This window comes from Pantherophis guttatus, chromosome 3, assembly GCF_059756535.1.
Source record: "Pantherophis guttatus breed Tessera chromosome 3, ASM5975653v1, whole genome shotgun sequence".
Lineage (NCBI taxonomy): Eukaryota > Metazoa > Chordata > Lepidosauria > Squamata > Colubridae > Pantherophis > Pantherophis guttatus.
The window spans coordinates 63,736,635-63,759,684 of record NC_142065.1 but is presented as its reverse complement, the minus strand read 5'-3'; the positions used below and the strand labels follow the sequence as shown (position 1 = coordinate 63,759,684).

Here is a 23,050-nt window from a genome sequence, read left to right as displayed (position 1 = left end):
TCAGAACTATGTAAACAAGCATCTCACTCTTCAGAAAAGTTTTTTTGTAAACTATATAGTTGCTTTGGTTTCTGTATTAATAAATACAACACAACTTTGATTTGTATTTAATGTTGGACACTGTATTACACAATTTAGATAAATTTGTATCTGTGCCAGGTTGTTAGAATATGCCAGAACAAAAAAGGAATTGAAGTGAAGGATGAAGGCGAAGCATGAATGGACTTTGAACAAATAGCGAGAGAAAAGGAATCTATGGAAAATCAGAGGATATTAGCTCTCAGATTTGAATAATTTCTTTATTTCTTTGATCTATACAGCCACCCATCTCATGTACATGAATCTAGCAAGCTCACAATAAAATAAAATGCATAAAATGCAAAATATAAAAATAAACACAAAACAATTGTTTGGGATCATCCAAACAATTATCAACACAACCAGGAGACCTCAGAATATTTAAGTATTATGTCCTGGTCTTTCTAATTATGTGGTTAAAATATAGAGCTTCCTCTTCCCTTAGGATATGATAACAGTGATGCAATGTCTTCTTCTGGCTGCAGTCAGAATTTAGTATTTGTCAGAGCTATTCGGACAAAGAAAAAATGCCAACTCTGGGTTGGCTGCCTAACTGGACTGTATATCAGGGGTGGGTTTTACTTACCTTTATTACTGGTTCGTAACGGGATCGTGCACGCTGACTTTGCTGACAGAAGCTTCAGCACATGCACAGATCGCCTATGATGACATCCGGGGCAGTGGGCAGAGCTTCCCGCTGGTTTTACTACCAGTTCTTGTGAACTGGTCTGAACCGGGGGCAACCCACCACTGCTGTATATGTGGTACTTGAAACTGGGGCCAATGGTCTGAGATAGTCTAGGAAAGTCAACATATCTTCTTCAATCTGATTCATCTAAGTACTGTTTCCCAGTCACTGTACAATAACTTTCATGTGTGTGGACTTTAAAACTCAGAATTCTCCAGCATGCAAACCAATCCAGAATTCTGCAATTGTAAGTTCATTTTTTTCTTTTTATGACCCTTTATTCTGGATGGAGTCGGGGCGACTAAATGGAGCTGCAATTGTAAATTCATTATTCCCCTCTAAACTTTGAAGGAGGTTGTTAAGCTCCTCCAAAAGTCAATATTGCATTTTAATATGGAAAATAATTATTTAATTTATTTAATTAATTTTTTTTAATAAACCAAATGTAGCCTAATTTTGGCTCTGCCACTCCTCCTAAGCCACTCACTTTGTTTCCTTCCCTAGCAAATGTAACCTGAAAGCAAAAATGTTTAGAACTTTCTGACATATTGCCATCACACTGCAGCAGAAAAAATGATAATATCCTCTAAATTATATTTAATAATCAGACGTTACCATGCACATCCCCAAACACTCATTTGTTAAAGTGGCAAATATTAACAGGAGCCTTTATTTGCAATTTTAAAAAGATGGCAATTCTCCTAAATTGGAACTGTGTGCCAGAACAAGCATGAGATAATTAATTCTAGCTAAGGTTTAGGAGCCTTGTTTTCCCATAAAAACAAAATATTTGAAATAGGTATACCATAGTACATTTGTTCTGCCTTAGACTTTTCACATCTGGCTAGCAAGGTTCTAGTTACGTCTGTGAGGCCAAATTTGAATTCCTGGTTAATGATGCCATAACTGTGTTAATGAATTATGAATTATGCCATAATTTTACACAGGGGAGGAGACTCCAGATTTTTCATGCAAAATAGAATGGCAGCCATATAATAATATAGAGAGCATTATAATTTGATACATAAAAATATCCAAAAGCTTATACATTACAAAATTATCTCCTTGATATTTGATATCTCAATAAGGTGCTTTCAGTGATGGAAGTAAACATTTTTTAAAATAAAAAAGCCATGTACTGAGCTTTTTATTTATTTATTTTTGTTTTATTTTATTTAGTAAATTTGTTTGTAGCATATCTCACCTTGCAACCTTTCCTGCTTCCGTCCAGAAATGGCATTGGATAGGCATCCTAACTTGCTCCCTAATTGTATTAATGAAGAATTACTGGATATTTGGATTTTTCTGGACACATTCAGGACTGAAACAGGACAGTTACCCGGTCCACTAAGCAAAAGAAATGTTGCGTAACAGCCGACTCTGGAAGCTTCAAAGAGGGGTCCACTACCGCTCTTAAAAACTGGCTGTGCAATCCATCTTCTACTCACAGTATTAGAAACTGTTTTAGTCCATTCTAATCTGATTTGATCTATTCAGGATTTAGGTTTTGGTTAATCGCCTCGACTCCCATTGGCAGAAAGGCGGCACAGAGATGGCATGCATGACTAAATACTAAACACCACCTGGAACCAAACCGATGGCGATTTAAAAAAAAAAAATCCTCCACCAAAGCCAAAGACTTTAATCCGCCTATATATGATCACAATAAACTACTAGATCGCTTTGCCGCCGTGGTTTCCAAATCCAAAAAGAGGGCGGTCCCGTTTCCCCTGCTCGGGCTACATGGTCCCGCCTCCAGGTCGCCTATGGGGCGGGCATGCTCAGGTCTGGCTCGCTGGCTGCTGAAATCCCGCCCTGTGGGGGAGCGTCACTAGTCGGATTGAAATGCACACACGGCGGAGGAAACATCCGCCCGCCCGCAGATAACAGTCTGCTAAGGTAGCGCGTGGGGCTGCTTCCCACCAGCGGCGTCGGGGGTCGAGAGCCAGCGGGGAAAGGACGCGCGATGTGTCGGCCAGCTCTGACCAGGCTGCTGCTCTTGCATCTGCTCCTGATCAAGCTCCACAGCGCCAGAGGTGGGTCGAGCAGCGAAGGGGGAAGGACCGGCAGGCTCGGGCTTCAGAGGTGCCGGGCAAGTGCGCGCCACGCGTTCGCCCGGTGCCGGCTTGGTGCCGCTGCTCGGAAGTCGTGGGGTTGGCGTTGCGCGATCCCTCCCCGCGCGAGAGGGAATCCGATTGTGTGCAGGGTTGTGTGCATGTGTGTAAAGGGGCGAGACGAGAGCTATTGTGTGGCTTGGTATCGCCTGGAGACCCGCGTGTGCAGGAAGATGTCCCGGAGTAATTGATAAGGGTGCCACTCGGTGCTCCTGGAAGAGAGTCTCTTTAAGCTAACCTGGAGACTGGTCTCACTTGCGACCATCGTCTGTTCCAAAGCGGTTTTCATTCGCCATCTGCCCATTCATTCTTCGTTCCTCTTCTCCCGCCCCTGCCTCGGTTTAAATGCAACCAGGAATTAAGAGGAATAAATGCGCGACAGCTTGCCGTCTCCCCCCCCTCCTTCCCCTTATACGAGCAATACCCGAATGTATGTAGGATTTTTTTTGGGGGGGTGGGGACGAGAAAGCGAGGAGACTCCGCATCTTTTCTGCGCCTTTCTTGGCTTGGAACGGTCCTTTGTTGTCCACCTGCTTTGCCGATCGCCTTCGCATCCAAGGATAGGGATCGGTCACACCTCCCCTAAAAGTGGCCTGCCCTGGGAAGAAGGGCGCGTTCTTTGGGGGGAGACGCTTCCTCGCCAATAATAGCCTTTGTGCGTTTTCTGAGGAAGGCGAGAATCGTGGCCTAGCGCGTTGAGGGGCTGCCGGCTAAGAAAGGAATTGCGAGGGATCGGCCGGGTGCGTGTGTATGTGTGTGTTTTTGTGCGTGCGTGCACGCGCTTTTTCTCTTCTTGTACATGTGTTTTTCCGTGAAATTCGAAATACTGTATTGGATCTTCTCTCTCTCTCTCTCTCTCTCTTGGCCCCTCGCAGGCTCCGGGAAGGAGTGCGAAGAGAACCAGTTTCAGTGCCGGAACGAGCGGTGCATCCCTTCCATTTGGAAATGTGACGAGGACGATGATTGCTTGGATAATAGTGACGAAGCAGATTGCCGTGAGTAGTAGTAGTAGTAGTGGGTGGCCCTTTCTTCTTGCAGGCGGAGAGGGGGCAGGTGACTCGGTCGCCGGGTTGAAGAGAAACGAAAGACGGTGAAGCAGAGATTTTTTTGGGGGGGGGGGTGATTCGTGGAAGCAGCCCTGTGCAAGTTGTTCTCTGGTGGAAGACATGGGATGAAATGCGCCTCTTGGTTGTTTTGCCAGTGACAATTATTCCACATTATCCCAGTTGTAGGAAGAACTGGATTAGAATGCCTGTCAAAAGCGGCCCTTTCTGCCGAAAGGAAGAGGATTATATATAGCTCTACCCCTGTCAGTGTTTGTTAAAATCTAGGGGCATTTCCGCGTTTCGTGCAGCGTTTAGAATAAGCAGCTGAAGAGGGTTTTTTTTTTTCCCCCTTTGCAAAAAAATAAAAATGAAAATGAACGGGTAGAACAAATACCTGTTTCAAACTTCTGTGGCAGGCATCCACTCTCTTTATGAATGGAAGTGCCTCTTCTGCCGGGAGTTTTGTGATTGGCTGCTGGAGAAATGCCAGATAGGTCACATGGTACCCGCTCTCCCATAAGGAAGGGGAGGGGGGGTTGAATTCTATTGGAGGTACCCACTTTGAGGCAGCCTTCCTTCCTTCTTCCCCTTTAAGGCCATGCCTTCTTGTCCTTGGTTCAGGGGCGGGCAGTTGTGGAAAATTGGGCTGGCAATCTAAATTTACCCACTTAAAACCATTTGTTATTGCTAAGTCCTGATGATAATTCTATCAGGATCAAGAATGATTAAGCTGTCTACTGAAAAACGTCAACTCAGGTGGGCTCAGTATCATTAAATTCAGTGGCATTTATTTCAGAATGTGCATGCATAAATTCACAACTGTCCTATTCAAATGCTTCCTGATCCAAAATGCAAAGAGGGCAGCTTTATTTATTTATGCCGTTAGGGATAAACTATTCATTTAGTCAACCTGTGATGGAATTCTGTCCTTTAGGCAAACTTTTAAAAGATTTTGAATAAATTGTATCACGGATGATAAGTTTTCTAGATTCACTCTTAGGCTGCTAACAAAAGTTTTGCAATTGAGGTTTAGGAAGATGTCTTGTGGCTGGAACTGAGATGAATTGAGTATTAACTAAGGGACTCCAAGCAGTGATCCTTATTACTATTTTCTGCTCATATTCCTAAAAACAGTCCTGTGAGGCTGTAGACTGAGGACAATTAGTCCAAAGTCACAGTGAGACTAGATGAGAAATTTGAACCTGGTGCTTTCAGGCATTTTTTGAACTATTCCCTTATACATTTTTGGAATACTGATTTAATAGTTTTGTTACATAGTTGTTACATAATGGTTGTGTTGACAAACAGCTGATGGTTGCTGAGTATTTAAAAATGCATTGCTTGTTAATGGTAAAAGATAGTTTATTGACCAATGAGAGATTTAAAAAAAAAACTATGTTGCTTCAATCTGTAGAGGAAATTATAAGGTTCCTGGTTTAAGGGTGAGGTTAAATTCTAAGGGTGGGGTTAAATCTATCTGAAGATTGGTAGTAATCTAGATAAATAATGAAATACCATTGCAGTTTATGGGGTCCTCGGTGGTTGTTCCTGTCAACGGCAAATGCTTAGCTACAGGGTGGAAGTAAATAATAGAATAAATGCTCATTAGTGCTATTTATGCTTTGCTTCTCCCCTGCTGCTAGACACCTGGATAATCCTGGGCTATCTGAGGCTGGTCCTTGCAGTTGGAAAATAGGTGTGTACTACAGCAACTGTTGTTCACGCAAGTGGGTGTTCTCCAAATCTCAGATTCCCTGCAGACGGAAAGATAAATATTAGTGCCACAGATTATTGCTTCCTGGTCTCACTGTCATACAAGTTTATTGCGTAGAGGACACATCTGGAAGAGAAACAAAGCATTCCACTGTATCTGAAGTAGAAAACCCTGAATATTGGTGTGAGGGTAACATTTTTATGAGCTTTTAAGGTATAAACAGCTGTTGCAGTTCAGTTTCATTGGCCTATGTAGTCATCCTATGCAAACATTCTAGAATTTATCATACTGTTGATTTTTCAGGCTTACAAACACGCTCATTAAATAATTCAGAAGGTACTTTCAGTTTTTTTGGATCCTCGGCTTCTTTTTCCAATTTCTTGCTCTTTCCCTAAACAAACTGGATGTGCCTGACGAAGCATAATAAAATTTAAATTACCCATCTAGTTTGCTCCACAATTTTACCCTGAGCTATGGGTGAATGTGTGATGATTGGGAGAAAACTTGAAATGGTAGAAACTGGTGGGATGAGAAAAAGAGCTCGCCTCATCTTTTGGTTTTAAAAGCAATTTCTCTGACATCAAAACATACCATACTTAAGTGGTGTTTTCCAACTAGGAAAAACACTTTTAATGATAATACACTTCTTCAGTTTGATCTCTATATCTAATGACAGGCCTTTGAATATTGCTTCTCTTCATCCCCACTAAAGTTACTTTTCTCTCCCCTTCCATGTTTGCATGCCTAAAGCTGCTGATTGAAGTTACTTGTGGCTGTGTTACACAAATGATTTATGTCAGGCTTAAAGGCAGAATATCCGTGCTAAGATAGGCCTAGGCAAGATGCAAAAAATGAATAGGAACCATCTAAGGTCTACTGTCTATTCTAGAATAGAGAGTGTTTTTTTTTAAAAAAAAAGCATGCTGGCTGACGAATTCTGGGAGTTGAAGTCACACTTTTTACATGTTGCCAAGTTTGAAAAATACTGCTCTAGAATGAGGGGACGGGTGCGTGTGTACAAACATTTCAGCTCGCACTCTTTTTTTAGTTTTAAAGAGGGCTGTTAGGTACAATGGCTTCTGGCCTCATCACTTGTAGACTGTGGCCCCAATTTTCTGTAGCCTTTGGGCTGATACATGGGTGTCAAACTCACATTGTCACGGTGACGTCACATGACGTATTGGGACTTTTTCCCCCTCCGCTAAACTGGGAGTGGGCGTGGCCAATGCGTGACGTATCCAGCCTGCAGGCCATGAGTTTGACAGCCCTGGACTGATTGAAGGGCATCCTGATCTAGGAGAACTAGAAACAAAGCATCACTTTTATTTTATTTTTTTGCTGTTTCAATTAGATACATAAAATGAATTGATACTTTACTAATAAACTATAAATTACTGTGGAGAAGGCAGTCTTTTTTCCCCAGAAACTTTATAATTGCTGCTATTTATACTTCACTGCTTAGGGGCAAGCCAGAAGCAAACATTTACACTCAGAATCTTAGCTGCTTCAAAAACTTTAAATGTTCACTTGCTACATTATCTTTATTTCCAGAAATAACAGCCTGGATCGGCTTATAAAATAAATTACCCCTTGTAGGCATAGCTAAATAAATGTTTCCTAATTTAAAAAAGGAAGCAGTATATTTAAGGGGCATAATGAACAAATTATTATTTTTTTTTCCTGTGGGGGAACAAAGCAGAGCTGGATTAGCTGACGGTACTTGCTGTCCTTCTTCAAAGCAGCCTTTGAACAGAGTCTTGCTGTTTCTGAATTTCCCACTTCCAGGCTGTCCCAGTACTTGCCCGACATGAGGGGAAAGTTAGCTTTAATGGGCTCTTTTCAGCAGCCAACTATAAGTCAGTCTGTCCACAGTTTTGCCTGTCTATGCATGATAGATAAGATTTGGCTATTAAAGATACCGTCCTCTCTGGGTTAGTCTTTTGTGGCAGAATCCCCAAAGATTTTAAGATAATTCTATACATTGTTGAGTCTAATGTAAGGAAATTGAGACTAAAATTATGATTTCTTGATGGAAAGGATGATTGTCAAAAAAATGATGTTTCTGTAACATGGGAATGTGCAGCTTTTTTAGTGGTGATCTGCACTTCACAAGAGAGTGATTTGTTGAGGACCACATGGCAAATGGATGTGTGACCAGAACAAATGGGTGCTGTATGACTAAGACAAAAAATGAAATGTGATACTGTTTTATTTGCAACTAAATTAAATGCACTTAATGGCCACTCCCTAATACATTTAAATCAGTTCCTGTTTATGTCTCCTTTAAAATGATCATCTGATGACTCATTTTTGGAGGGCAAGTGGACCACACTCAAATGTTTTGAGGGATAGTATGAAATGCTGGAGTCTTATTTTTGTACTTCTGAAAAATCAGGGACAGGTTTCTGTAAAGCTATTCATTCAGTGACAAGATTCTGCAAAAGGATATCATTGGTTTTGACCACTCGTTCTTCTGATGCCATATGGTCAAGAAACTGTTTTTCTTGCACCACCTCTTTTTTTTCCTTTGGATGGAGAGGGAGGAAGAAGGAAGAGAAAACCTGAAGGGAAGAGCACACAATTATGCCACCAATTATTGTTAGCTATGCTTTGTTAGACATGAATACAGTGATGTTCTAACATTCTTGATGCTTATAAAAATGTAATAATTTCAGTTCCTGCATTGAATTAATGCACGGTTCTGCTTTGCTCTGTGCAACAAGCAATTTAAAAAACAGCGACCTGAAACCAATTCAGTCTAATAATCTTTATCCAATTTGACCTTGGAAAATTCCCACCACAGCAGGAGTCCCAGTTGATCTGGTATTTTAGACTGTAGCCTGATTGGCTTAATGGTTTATCCAGTCCAGAAGGTTAGCAATGGTTGATGAGGCAGTCATAATCAAAGCATGCAGGTTATCTGTTAAAGTTAGAACTAAAATCAGTCTGTGCATTCCTTCCATCTCCCTTCCTTTGGTTTGTGTTAATTATAGTTAAGTATTATTTCTGAACCAGCATAAGTACACTTTGCTTCTAAACTAGAGGGAGATAAAGCAATTTCTCATCATGAAGACAAAAGGGGTTGTAACTATTTTACTTCCTTTGCAACAATAAGGAAGCAATTTATCATTGCAGCCTTCTAGGATTCTTTTTTTAATCTCACAACTATGGTGGTGAGATTCTTCGTGATCTTCCATCTAAGCATTTACCTACTTATTGTCCTGTTTAGTTTTTTGGGATTAACCAGGTATGATAGAATATAATCCAGAATCGTGGGAGGGATCTTTTCCAGAGGATAAAGAGACAGCTGAACTTAGAATACCTGGTAGACAGGAAGAGGTGAAAGGCACCCCAGTTCAGCAGTTCACAGAGTATATTGAATACTTATTGGAGATAGTTGTTTTAGTCTGGCAGGATTCTGTTAATAGGGCATCTGACCAAATGCCAAGAAATGCTGCTCACTCACCCAATACCGCTGCAGGAAAACCCCAATGGGATATAAGAACTACTGGGGAGGGGGAAATGGCTTTCACCCTCTTCCTGCCTTTCAGACATTCAAAGCTGTGACTCTGAACTACATTTCATCTCACTAAGGGTTAAGTGAAAGAATTGCCTAGTGGTAGAATCTGCAGCAGGGGTGTCAAACTCAAGGCCCATGGCCCGCATCTGGCCCATGGGGCGCTTAGATATGGCCCACGGGGCTGCCGTGGAAACAGCAAAGGATTGGCTTGCGGTGCCTCTGCCATCGAAAACGAAGCTCGGGTGGGCCGCACATGGCTCTTCCAAGCTCTGTTTTCGCTGGCAGATCGCTGCAGGAAACCATTGCAACTGAAAATGGAGCTCAGGATGGCTGTGTGCGGTACTCGGCACCCTGGCCACGCCCCCCCAGTCCCCCCCCCAACATCACCCTGATGTGGCCCTTAATGAAATTGAGTTTGACACCCCTGATCTACAGTATATCCTCTTTGCCATAATTATCTGAATCAAACTGCTAGAAAGCTTTGCTTTGAAATGGCCATGGCCGATGTAACTTTTGAATACAAAGCCAGTCCTAGAGATTACCTTCTTTTATGAACTGCTATTAATTTCACTAGATTTTTGTTTATTCATTTGATGTTGGCTTTCATAGACAGTAGCCAAGAGAGGTGTTAGTTGGTGGTGGTAGTTCTTTAGAATATTTACAATTGAGAACAGCTGTGCTTTATAAGACAATGTGATCCTGATTAAAGAATTTTTTTTCTTAAGCAGAAACACCAGTGATAAAAGCTTTAATGTCCTTGGCAAAGCTCTTAGGCAACAAAATATTCTAAGAGAATATGTATTATTCACATTTGTGCTGTAGATATGAATAGGTTTGTGGGAGTGAGGCAGTTTCGGTTAAAAGAAGACATTCAGATTTCTCTGTCTCTCAACAAGTTTGCAGCAGAGAACAAGATAATTTTTTACCAGGGACAAATTATTTTGAGCTAGGCAATGCCAAAGAATGAACTTTATGGAACAAGCTCCGGATGTACCTCTTTATATAATGTTTCATGCCTTTGAAATATTATGTGTTTCCTGTGACTAAAAAAGAAAGCACCATGGGTTCCAGAAAATAATGCAATATTTCTTTGAGGAAGCTGGAATGAAGGTTTTCAGTGTAGCTTCTACTGTCACATCCTTCTGTCAGTATAGTTTGAACCAAATTATTTAGAGCAATCTTCCACATCTGCCTTCCTTTGCCAGATCTGATCCAGTGAAGATTTTTTCTTAAAAAATTGTGAATAAGAGGTAGATTCATTCTAAGGAAGGCTGGTTAAGGAGTTATCTTCTTGAAGCCTAGTGATAAGGATATTGTTCTGCCCCAGCTACGGGTCCCAAGAAGTGTAGCACACACACACAGCTCCAAAAACTCTGCTTCATACAAACAGACCCCTTTCAAAATGCAGGCTTTAACCACAAATAGCCTGCTATGAATTACAGAGATTAAACAAAGTCCGACAAGGGTTGGCAATCAGCCCAGAAACCAAGTTGTAACAAAAAACTCACTCTCAAAATGCTCTGTGTAGCCAAACATTGTTTCCAGCAACATTTGCTATCTGTGCGAACTTAAATAGGCTAAGGGAGTGGCCAATTAACCCCAAGCCTTACTCTCGAGGAGACCTCCTCCTGAGTAGTCACTCCTGCCTTTTGGCAGCCCTGCGTGCTCGAGCATTGAGAAGAGGCTCCTCTACTTCACTCTCTTCACTTGAAGGAGCCTCTGGAGGTTCTGAAGGCCCTGGCTGAGTCTCTGCCTCTGGCACCACATCCTCTTCAGCCTCCTTGCTGTCCGACTCGAGCGCCGGCTGCATAGGCTGCTGGCGCAACACCACACCAGCCTCCTTGTCATCGGGATCAGCCACAATCCGCGCAGGCCACTGGTGGGCCACAAAAGATATACAGGTAGTCCTTGACTTATGTCCACAATTCAGCCCAAAATTTCCATTGTTAAACAAGACAGTGGTTAAGTGAGTTTTATCCCATTTTATGATCTTTCTTGCCACAGTTGTTAAGTGAATCACTGCAGTTGTTAAATGCACTTAATACGGTTAAGTGAATCTGGTGTCCCCATTGACTTTGCTTGTCAGAAGGTTGCAAAAAGTGATCACATGACCCCAGGACACCGCAACTGTTATAAATATGAGGAAGTTGCCAAGCATCTGAATTTTGATCACATGACCATGGGGGTTGCTGCAAAGGAGGTGAGTGTGAAAAACAGTAATTAGTCACTCTTTTCAGTGCCATTGTAAACTTCAAATGGTCACTAAATGAATGGTTGTAAGTTGAGGACTATCTGTACTGCACAAATTAAATGCTTAAATCGCTTTTGGTAAGCCTCTCTCGCACGTAAGGCACTTAATTTTGTCACCTGGCAGGTGTAGGATCTCTTTAATAGTTTTTAATTTACTGGGATACAAAATCTCTGATTTCTCTTGAGGCAGATTTTATGTAAGAAACTTAATGTTCTGCATTTGGTTGTTTAATATAGATGAAATAAAATATGAGGCAGTCTGAGTGTGAAACATTCTATTTCCCTTTTGTTTGCAGTTTTCCTCAACCTTCAGATATATTGGCCTTAAACTTCCATAACTCTGAATCATCATGGCTAAAAGGCTTGTCCCAACTTATATAGGGAGTATCTGATGGGGGAAAGTTACTATAATGCATGATAAGCCTGCATCATGTTGATCGATGAATGGCTGTCTTGGTTAAAAGAAAGCAGTTCAAATTCTCTTGGATTAAACCAGGAAACCAATGGCTCAATTTAGGAACAATTATCTTCAGGCAATCATAACTCTCCCCTCTTTTTTTCTAAGCATGTAGCATTCCCTATTGATATTTTTCTCATAGGTGGTTACTCATGCTTTGATCACCTACTCAATGGATTACTGCAATGTAACGCATATAGGGCTGCCCTTGAAGAACATCCAGAAGTTGCAATTTGTCCAGAATGGAGTGGCACCGACAATAATGAGTGTTTGATTACAACTTTGCTACATGAGCTCTACTGACCTCCTGTAGACTTGCTGATGCAATTTAAGGTGCTGCTTGTCACCTATAAAACCTTTCATAACATACTTGGAGGAATCTCTCCCTCCAGGGATATCTTAACTTCCTGTTAGATATGGAAAGAGGGACATGTTTTGTGTCTCATGAATTAAAGAATGTCATCTTGCAGAACCCAGGAACTTTGCCTTTTTGTTGTGATGTCTGTCCTCTGGAACACCTGACAACCAGGATTCAGATTGGTCCTGATAGTTCTAGCTTCTGGAAAGCGTTAAAATTTTGATTCTTGATCCAGGCACGTGGATGAAGGTATAAAGTTAGTGAAGCACAGATGGGTCGATATTATACTTATTATAATATATTAATATTACTTTTTACACTTAATTTTTATTTGGTTTTGAATTGTCTGTTTTATATTGCAGTTTCCATTCACATTTCAAATCACTATGGCGAAAAAGTGGTCATAGAAATAAACACATCTCTTTGAAAGAGATTTTCAAGGTAATGAGCCTTGATTGCATTCCAGAATGAACTTCCACAAATGGTAGGAATTACATTACTTGTGTAGTATTTGCAGCCACAGAAAGCTGTTTATGAAAGTGCTGTTCAGGTAAGTGCTGAGGATCTCGGTGTGGTTCTGTAAACTCAGATTTTGTTTGTTTGTTTCTACCTTCAAGTCAGTCTTAGTTTACAGTTTTCATGGTAATATTTTTAGAAGAGGTTGGCTATTACCTTCTTCCTAAAGCTGAGATGATGTGACTGAACCAAAGTCATGCAGTTGGTTTCTTGCTTAAAATGGGACTAGAACTCGCTGTCTCCCAGTTTGTAGTCCCGCACACAAAGCTTGGCTTTTTCACACTGAGTGGTATCTTATAATTGGCTAGATGGCAGCATTTAGCTCACCTTGGCTGAATCAGGGAAGCTAATCTGGGTTAAACATAGTTAATCCTTGGTAAAATACCCATGGAGCTCTGCAGTGATTTTTTTTGAAAAAAAATATGGGAAAGGGAAGAGAACTTTATTTGAACTCTTTAAAGTAGCCATGTCTTTTCCTGGAATTGTGCAGCTGCCCTCTGAAGGGCAATCTTAGGAGTAGGTTTGGTTTAAGAGTTGTGACAGGTGCTAATATGTACCCATAAACTCTCTGAAGCACTTTTCTGCTTGTCAGATCTAAATACTGTGCAGCCCTAATAACTAGCATGTGACCAAGGCTATTGGCCAAACTGCTAAGTTGAAAAGGATTCCAGAATGCTAATGTGGCAAACTACTTCTGTATTGCGCCCAAAACAATTACAGGAATACATTTTGCAATCACCCAGTGTCTATGCTTGAAGTACAGTTTTTTAAAATTATTAGTTACAATATATTTATTATCATAGGCATTGTATACAGCTCTGGGTATATTAGTACTATATTGGAACTGCAAGATCATATGCATGGATGAGGTAGGAGAAGTCTTTGAAGAAGATGAAGGCAAACATTACTACATGGAAAATATATTGATTGATAATCCTGCTCAGTTTGATCTATCCAGATATCATTGAGGAGCTTATATTTTTTTCTGGTGGTAAGATACAAGCTATTGTCCATTGATGGATGCTTGAAACTTATCAGATTCTGTGTATTGTATAGATGCAGCTTCTGCCTGAATGACCATCCATAACATAACATAAAGAGCCTTGGTAGTACAGTGTCTAAGGCACCCTTTTATTAAGCTGGTTATTAAGACCAGCTGCCTGCAATTACTGCAGGTTCGAATCTCGCCAAGGCTCAAGGTTGACTCAGCCTTCCATCCTTTCTAAGGTAGGTAAATTGAGGACCCAGTTTGTGGGGGCAATAAGCTGACTTTGTATAAATATACAAAAAAGGATGAAGGCTATTGCTTAACACATTGTAAGCCGCCCTGAGTCTCCGGAGAAGGGCGGCATATAAATCAAATTTTTTAAAAAATGCCTGTTTGCTATTTTCCTGCTATAAAAGGGGAAAAATTCAAGGCTAATTAATGTTCTCTCTTTATAAGATTGCTCATTTTTGTGGGAGATGATAAACAGTAATTGGCAATTTAAACTAAAAATATTTGAATAAGCAAAATATTACAGAAAAAAAAAATAAATTTCATTTGTGCATTCTACCATGCATCACTACAGTATATTAGGAGTTTCCAAGCTGAAATGCTGATATTAATTGATTTTTTGAATACTTTAATGAATGTCACTAAACATGTTTCAGTTTTACTTTATAAATATCATGGTAGGGCTGGGATGTCTGAAAGAAATATATGAATTGCAAGATTGATGTGGCCCTAAAACATCAAATATCTGATTATAGAACTGGTACGGCTATCAAGATGAATTTTATTCAGGATGCTCTTTCCCAACGTGGTCTTTCAACAGTGCACACTTCACTGCTGTAATTGTGTCCACCCTCCTTGCTTTTCCTCTTCTCTTTCCTTCTATCTTTCCCAGTATTGTAGGCTTCTCAAGAGACTGAGGTCTTTCCATAATGTGTTCTGAATTATGATAATTTGAGTCTAGTCTTTTGTGTCTTGAATAAGAACTCTGGATTGATTCGTTCTATTACGAATCAAACACCCATTGGTGTTTGTTTGGCTATCCATATTAATATCTAGGGTATCTCTAGTCATCTTCAGCATAAATATTTAAAAGCATCAATACTCTTTTTTCCTGTTTATTAAAATCCAGTTTTTGCTTCCATAGTGTGTCAGGGAAAGCTGTTGCTTGCACATTTCTAACTTTGTAGACATAGACGCATCAAAACATCTGAATATCTTTTAAAAGGCCTTTTTTTTTTAATTTCACTGCACATTTCTTCTAGTCCCTTACCAATGAAATTCAGGACTTCAAAGCAATTTCTGATTCCTGATTTTCTTCTGGAAAATGATAGGTATATGTTCATGTTCATATCATAGAAAGTGGATGACTTTGTAATAGTCTAATAGATATTCAATCACTGATTCCATTGTATCCTTCCTGGCAATGATTTGCCAGGTCCTTAATTTTTGTGTCCTGAATAGTAAACAGTAGGATCTTTTGATGAAAGTATCCAATTCCAGTCCATCTCAATTTTCTTAAGACTAAGATATCAGTGTGTAATTGATTCTTTTGATCTTCTACCGTGTTGAGCTTTTTCGTGTTCATGCTTCTTATATTTTGTGTTGCCACTGTAATTCCGTCTCGGCAGCTTCAGGTTTTCTTTTCCTGCATGGAAATATCAGCAACTAGACATCCCACAGTTTTTAATCTTGCTTTACATGTATGGCTCAGAAAAGGCCTGATGCTGCTTGCCTGGAAAACAAGAAAGCACGTCCCCTTGAAAGCAAATATTACATTATGATGCTGACTTGCTGATCAGGGATTTGTATGGGGATCAAGATGGCTAGTTGGCAGGTTCAGGAATGCATTAAAAAAAGCAACAGCTTTCTTTTTTTTTTACTGTGCTTGTAAGTCTCTTGGAATGTGGTAAATCAGAAGAAAACACTAAAGATTTTTTAGGAAATAAAGATTTTGAATAGAGAGCATGATTACTTCTTGGTCTGCGCTGAAGGCTTGCTTTTTGCTACTTGCTTGAACATTGTAAAGTGTGCTTTGTTGGAACAGATAAAATTCTTCATAGCCTTGAGGACTTTTTTCATTTTGTTTCATTTTTTTCTCTTGGCACCAAGGACTGATTCCAATTCTCCTGGTAGACTCCCAGACTTTCTTCTGTGTATTTGAGAAGACATAAAAAGTGATGATCCTAAACTTATTTCAGATATTTATGTAGTGTTTGCTTCTTCAATATTGATATAAATTTGAGTACAGGACGGTGGGGGGGAACGTTGATTGTTAGAATGCTTGTGAAAAGAAATGCACATTATAAACGTACTGTATTTAATGAAACAATGGTTGGAAGCCATTGCCTATGACAGGGGTATCAAACTCAACCCCCCGTGGCCCGTTTTGGCTGGCAGGTTGCTGCAGGAGGTGTCCATCCCGTCTCCCCTCCCGCTTTCCCCCCCCAGCCCGTGGAGGAGAACTACAATGCTGATCCGCCCCTCAAAGAAATCCAGTTTGACACCCCTGGCCTATGGTGTGGATATTATGGCAATTCAATGTAAAGTAGCCTCTTTAAAATGTTTTATTGCTTTGCACAAGATAGATGTTGCTAATATGTATGACATTTTATGATTCTAATGCTGATGTGATGATCTACAATGTATAACATAGCAGATTTAAATGCTGGACCAAATTGATAATAACAATTCAGCTTCAATATATCACTCCTTTCTTGGAGAAAACGGAATTATACTTGTTGCAAACAAATAAGTAAAAACATATACTCATTTAGGACAGTTTCAGGATTCTGTTTTTCAAATGTATTATCACAAAAATAAATCTGAATATTTTTTTCAGGTTTATAAACAGGTTTGCTACAATTACTGTTCGGCATTTTCTGTTTGGATTTTTTTTCCCCCAGTGGTGGTACAGAGAATGTTTCTTCATTTTTATAATGCCATACAGTATTCAGGAACAATTTGCAGAATTGAGGGAACAGGCATATTTTGCATTTATATGACATTCTTGGGCCACATTTACTTTCTAAAAATCCATTAACTCTGGTACAAAAATTGAGTCAGTAAAATTCAACTGTTTTTCTACTGTCCCTTCTCCATCATACCTGTTTTTACTTGGGATTGTATCACCTCCAAATATGCTAATTCCCAATTTTGGCAGATTTATGCATATTTGGATTCATTTCTCATTGAGGGGGAGCTAACTATTCCGGATGGGGATCCACTGAATCTTTGACTCTGGTGGGTTCAAGTGGGACCTATTTTATGAAGTGAATTTATAGGAAATCCCGTTATCATTATTTAGTATGGATCTTGTAAATTACATGTTCTATTTTTAACAAGCATACATAAAATATGTGTACCCCTAATTTGGGAGCTGAAACTTAGCTGACTTTGGTTTAGAAACTAAGAAGGGTTAGTTCTGATTAATATTAAAAAGGAAGCTGCCACACAACCCCAGGATTGTAGGCAATATTGGGAAGTGAAAAGACAATCTGGAAAATGTAATTTGCCAAGAAAACAACTTGGATGTGTTTATTCCCGCATTTGAGGACATATTTATAGATTACTTTATAAACTCTGCAATTGCAGACAAGTGAAACTCTTCTCATTTAATAAATTCCAAGTCAAAACACATGGACATGTTTGAGATGTAAGACATAGATGACCCTTTGATTTATACTTTACTGTAAATTTATGAAATTCAGATCTGGATTGGAATCCTAACACATAGATCGATAAGGAGTAAATATTCCCCAAGAAAATAGAAGAAAATTCCATTTTCATTGAAGAAGGGTCCTCTTGCTTTTCCCCTTCTCTCTACTTGCATGGAGAAGGGGAAAAACAAATGTATGTGCAGAGGTTCTAGATCTTGAACTTTAATACTCATGCAGACAAAAAAGATCAGCTTAATATAAACTGTAGTATGGATTTTCCTTTTTAAAATCATCTCCTGAGCATTTGTTTCATTGACTGTTTTTAATATTAGTGTGGCATCCACTGGATTAGGACTTTTTTTTTTTTGTGCAGAAAAGCTTATTAAAAATGCCTTCCATTCCATTGTTGTCCAACAGAGCAGAGTTAGTCTATGTCAATTCTGTCTTAGTTATTTTGGGGGACTGCAATACTAAAAGGTCTTTCCATACTGCTTCCATTGAATCTGTATGCTATCATTATGTCAGCTGCCAAGAGTGGGGTTGGCTGATTAAACTAGGATTAACGCTATTGTTCTCCCTGGACTAATTCCTTCCAGATGTAATATCATTCAGCATGCCCCAAGGAACAGTTGAATGCCATAAGCTTAGATCTACTGTGAATATCAATGGTCTGCCCTCCAAAGAATCAACCAGTCTCTGTAGCTTATTGGAAGTGCAAAACTGCAGTGTGACCCTTTTATGATTTGATAGAGATAGCCTCAACAGAAGGTCAAGTATAGATGAATGAAAATCTGTCTCTTTTTCTGATAACTGATGCCTTTCAGATGCAGGAAAATGAATGTGCTAAACCATAGGTCATTAATGGTTTACTAATGCTCTTAATACAGAAAAGCCCTGGTAAGTAAGTAAGGTTATGAAAGACCAAAAGTTTGAAATCTTGAAAAAAGTATTGAATTGCCAATCAATATGGAAAACATTGAACTTGATTAGAGCAGTGATCTGGATACTCCAAGTAGAAGCCTAATTTCTAGAAGCCAGCATGGCTTGTTAAAAGCAGGTTATGCTAAACAAACCTTATTGCCTTCTTTGATAAAGTGGCTAAATTAGTGAACTATGGAAATGTTGTAGATATAGTATACTTAGACTTCAGTAAGACATTTGATAAAGTAGACCTGAACAGACGGATAGCATCAGGATAATGAGAAGTATTATTCTATCCAGCAGGATAATGAGAAGTATTTTTCTATACGGCCTCTAGTGAGGCCACATTTGGAATACTGCGTCCAGTTCTGGTCACCACCATACAACAAAGATGCCTACAAAGAATGCAGAGAAAGAGCAATAAAGAGGGTAATGGGTCTGGGAGTTAAATCATATGAGGAATGTCTAAGTAAACAAGGTATGTTTAGCCTAATGAAGGCTCGGGGAGCCTTCATGAAGACATGATAGCAGTCTTCCAAAACTTGAAGGGCTGTTACAGGGAAGAGATTTTTTCTCCATAGCACCTGAGGGTAGGACAAGAAGCAATAGATAGAAGCCTGCCATAGGAGATCCAACCTGGAAATAAGGAGGAATTTCCTGACAGAATGATTAATCAATGGAATATCTAATGATCTAAATGCCAAAGCCCACTGTAACAACATCACCAAAAAGGCATTAAGAGTTGTAAACCTAATCTTGTGTAGCTTCTTCTCCTGTAATATTACACTACTAACCAGAGCATACAAAACATTTGCTAGACCAATTCTCGAATACAGCTCATCTGTCTGGAACCCGCACTGCATATCGGACATTAATACAATTGAGCATGTCCAGAGATTTTTCACGAGAAGAGTCCTCCACTCCTGCTCACCTTATGCCACCAGACTTGAAATTTTGGGCTTAAATAACTTAGAACTATGCCGCCTTAGGTCTGACCTAAGCGTAGTTCATAAAATTATCTGCTACAATGTCCTATCTGTCAATGACTACTTCAGCTTCAGCCACAACAATACACAAGTACACAATAGATACAAACTTAAAGTAAACTGCCTCAAACTCGATTGCAGAAAATACGACTTCAGCAACGGAGTAGTCAATGCCTGGAATGCACTACCTGATTCTGTGGTTTCATTCCCAAACCCCCCAAAATTTAACCTTAGACTGTCTACTGTTGACCTCACCTCATTCCTAAGAGGTCTGTAAGGGACGTGCATAAGCGCACCAGTGTGCCTACCATTCCTGTCCTAATGTTCCCTTTTATTCGTATCCATGTATTCAATGGATTTCATGTATTCAAATCATGTTTATACTTATATATGTTATCTAATACATGCTTGACAAAATAAATAAATAAAAATAAAATAAATAATAAAATAAAAATAAAAAGGACAGCTTGCCTCCCGGAGTTGTTCATGCTCCATTTCTGGAGGCTTTCAAGAAAAGATTGAATGACCCTGGCACAGACCCAACCCAACTTTCCTTTAGTCAGGTAGATCAACCTGCTACAAGCACCTCCAACTGGCTCATTTCATGAACCAAACAAAAGGCACAAAGATTTTATCCTGAAATTAGAGACCAATGCAGGAATAATTTGCATAAGGAAGTAGTTTTGTCTTGCATCAGATTGACTGTGTGGGAAAAATCCCTTACCAGAATCATTCAGAACAAGATTGCAAAATCATTCAGAACAAAATTGCAAGATCATTCGGAATAAGATTGCAAAATAAATATAGCAAATCACAGCACTTACAAAATGCTATAAAAAATTCATACCTTCCAAAAGGTCCAAAACAACAAAAAAGCCCAGTTAAAATTGTCAAAGGCCTTCTCTGCATCTAAGAAAATCAATGCAGCTGGTTTTTCATTATGTTGTTCCAAATATTCGAAAATGTCCAACACATTTCTAACATTGTCCTTTAACTATTTTTTTTTTTTTTTGTAAAGATCCACATTGATTCTGGAATTACATATTTCTCAAGTTTGATTCTGGAGTTTGATTCTGAGTTGACATTACATTTTGAAGAGTTATTTTCTGGTAGACCTCATAGTTTAATATAATCAATTGTTGCAGTTGAGTTCATAAAATATGAATTAATCCCATTTATCACTGAGAGTACTGATCATCCTTTGATATACATCTTTAAAATATGCCTTGTAGTTAATAAAGCAGTATAGTATATAGATTAAGAGTAATAACTCTAATATGCTTAGTCAGGCTTCATTGTGTTGGTAGCTTCCTCCATTTACTACTGTCTGCTATTGTGTTAAAGTGGAAAGTAGAGATCAGCTGAAGTTCAGGGAAGAATGTCAGAACACATAAATATTTGTTTTAACCTGTGTTACTTTTGCTTATACAACTGAACCTGACTCTAAACTTGCTGCATGGTTTGTAGCATCAGATTCACCAGCCCAGTGCATCTGGCATTCAAACTTAAAAGCCTTTTGTTCAAAAGCATCTTCCATGACCAGGTTCACATGCAATGCTAAATAATAAAATGATTAATATGTTTCTGATTCAGTGAGACATGATATATGTTCCAAGAAAGAAAAGAGTTTACAAAAACCTCCAGTACCTTTCTAGCCACAACTGTTATAAAATTCAGTGCTTATTTATTGCTTTTAGAATTCAGATGTCTCTTGTCCTAATATTTGAATGGTGTATATATTTATGTATCTATACTCTCACACTGTCTATATTACTATATATACATGTATGGAATATGGCATCAAAACCTTGATTACAGTAATGTGAAGCTTAGTTCAGTTGCCATGACTCAACTTCCAGACAACTCTATTTGGATGACTGAGAATCTTCATCAACATATTAGAGAAGGGTCATAGTTTCATATTGCAGCATTTGATTTACTTCTAAACACATTTTCTTTATTTATTTGACTTAAACAACTTTGGCTGTTCATTTCACTTTTGCAGTTCTATTCTAGATTTAATCCATAGCATCAGCAAATAGAACCAAGAAAAACATTTGTATCTGAAAAAGTAGTTTGAATTGACCAGGAATCTTTCTGTATAACCAGACAGGTAATGCTGCTATTAAAAAGTGTAGTGCAATTATATCCAGATTGATTTGGGAATTCTTGTACTGTGATCTAGTGCTGATATTTCTTCCCTTCCCGCACTGAATGAACTGTTATAAGTCGAGGACCACCTGTGTTATCTTTCTTATGGCCCACATGTATCTATTCTGGGCTGAGCAATTAATTTCCCTAAGGGGCCACATGGGAAACTGGGACTTTTGTAGAGGATTGCCCCTGCCACCACCCTACTTCCTACTGATGTCATATGCCTGCCGATGCCTCATCCCCGGCCTCTGTTGCTAGCCTGCCAATGCCACCCACCACTGAGGAGAAATGGAAACAACCTGTGGTGGGGGGGTATGTGACCCACAGGCCATAAAATGCCCAGGTCTGATCTATTCAGTCTATATACCTCCCTTCTGCTAAAAAAATTCCCACAATGGTTGCAGATTTTTAAAAAGACATTTCCCACCTCAACTGAGATGGAAACGGTCTACTCAGAAGATTTTACTGCTTTTATCGAAGTAATAAAAGCAAGGTTGCCTGCGCATTCGTATATGCGTGTACTAAGGGGGCTTTATTATTGGGACTCTTCTTCATGACTCCATGGATACCACTGGTCTTCTGGGTTTCTAGCCGGGGGAGTCAAAATTGGCAAAATGTTTGCCACAGCATTACTTTGAATGCGGATCCTGCTGCTCACTCTCCTTCTAATGAGTGCCCCCAAATCTCATTCTAATAACCCAGTAGAAGAGTTAAGTAGAACTCATTATAGGAAAAGCTTGTTGATAGCCTCTTTGGGAAGGATGGCTCCGGTTTAAAAAGACTTCTTCTGATTAGCTATCAAGATAATTGTATGCACTGATTTCCACTTGAGTTCATTTATCTTCAGATCTTCAAATGTATTCCTTATAACTCTACCTATATTTATTGCTGTGATGAAGTATTTTAGTATTGATAAGCTAACTGTGGTATTGAATCATCACAACAAAGAATAAACTCTATTCCTACTAAGGAATATTTAAATGTTTGTATGTGTTATTTCCATCTAGACCAACTATATATGCTTAGCCAGAATGTATTGTTTGGACTATTGATTGATGTCAGAAAGTTCTACCTTGTGAAAACCGAACAATCAAAACAATTCCTTTTCAATGTAGGTGAAGTAGAAACTTGTATAAGTGGAGCTTGATTAATCCACTTGGCAGATGTAGTTTGCCATTCCTTTCTTACAGGATTTTTAAAACTAGCATATGACTCCTGGTGGTTTCTCATTGAAATATTAACATTGTTTAGGGCAGGGGTGAAATCTAAATTTTTTCCCTACTGATTCTGTGGGCGTGGCTTGGTGGTGGGGGTGTTCTGTGACTGAGTGGGCGTGACCAACTCGATGTCACTCACAGTCATGCCCACTCAGTCACAAGACCCCCTCCCACCAAGTCACGTCCATAGAACCCGGTAGGAAAACTTTTAAAATTTCTATTCTGCCGGCGTGTCCTTACCTTTCTCCCACAGCTCCGCCCACCCGCCGCATTCCCTGGAGTTGGGGAATGCAACATTCCCCGACTCCGGCCTTGCCGCGGAGCCGCTGCCTGCTTGCCCTTCACCACGCGGCTCCGCCCACCCACTCCATTCCCCAG

At 39.5% G+C, this 23,050-nt stretch overlaps 1 protein-coding gene across 1 annotated transcript in view; it reads left to right on the top strand.

Moving 5' to 3' along the window:
- Positions 1-2,524: 2,524 nt before the first annotated feature.
- The window catches only part of LRP8 (LDL receptor related protein 8), a 217,842-nt gene continuing 197,316 nt past the window's right edge, over positions 2,525-23,050 (top strand). The window contains exons 1-2 of the mRNA XM_034415108.2: positions 2,525-2,802; positions 3,756-3,875. Of these exons, the coding sequence (XP_034270999.1) occupies positions 2,733-2,802; positions 3,756-3,875 (190 nt within the window). The 5' untranslated portion in view covers positions 2,525-2,732. The remainder of the gene's footprint in view (positions 2,803-3,755; positions 3,876-23,050) is intronic.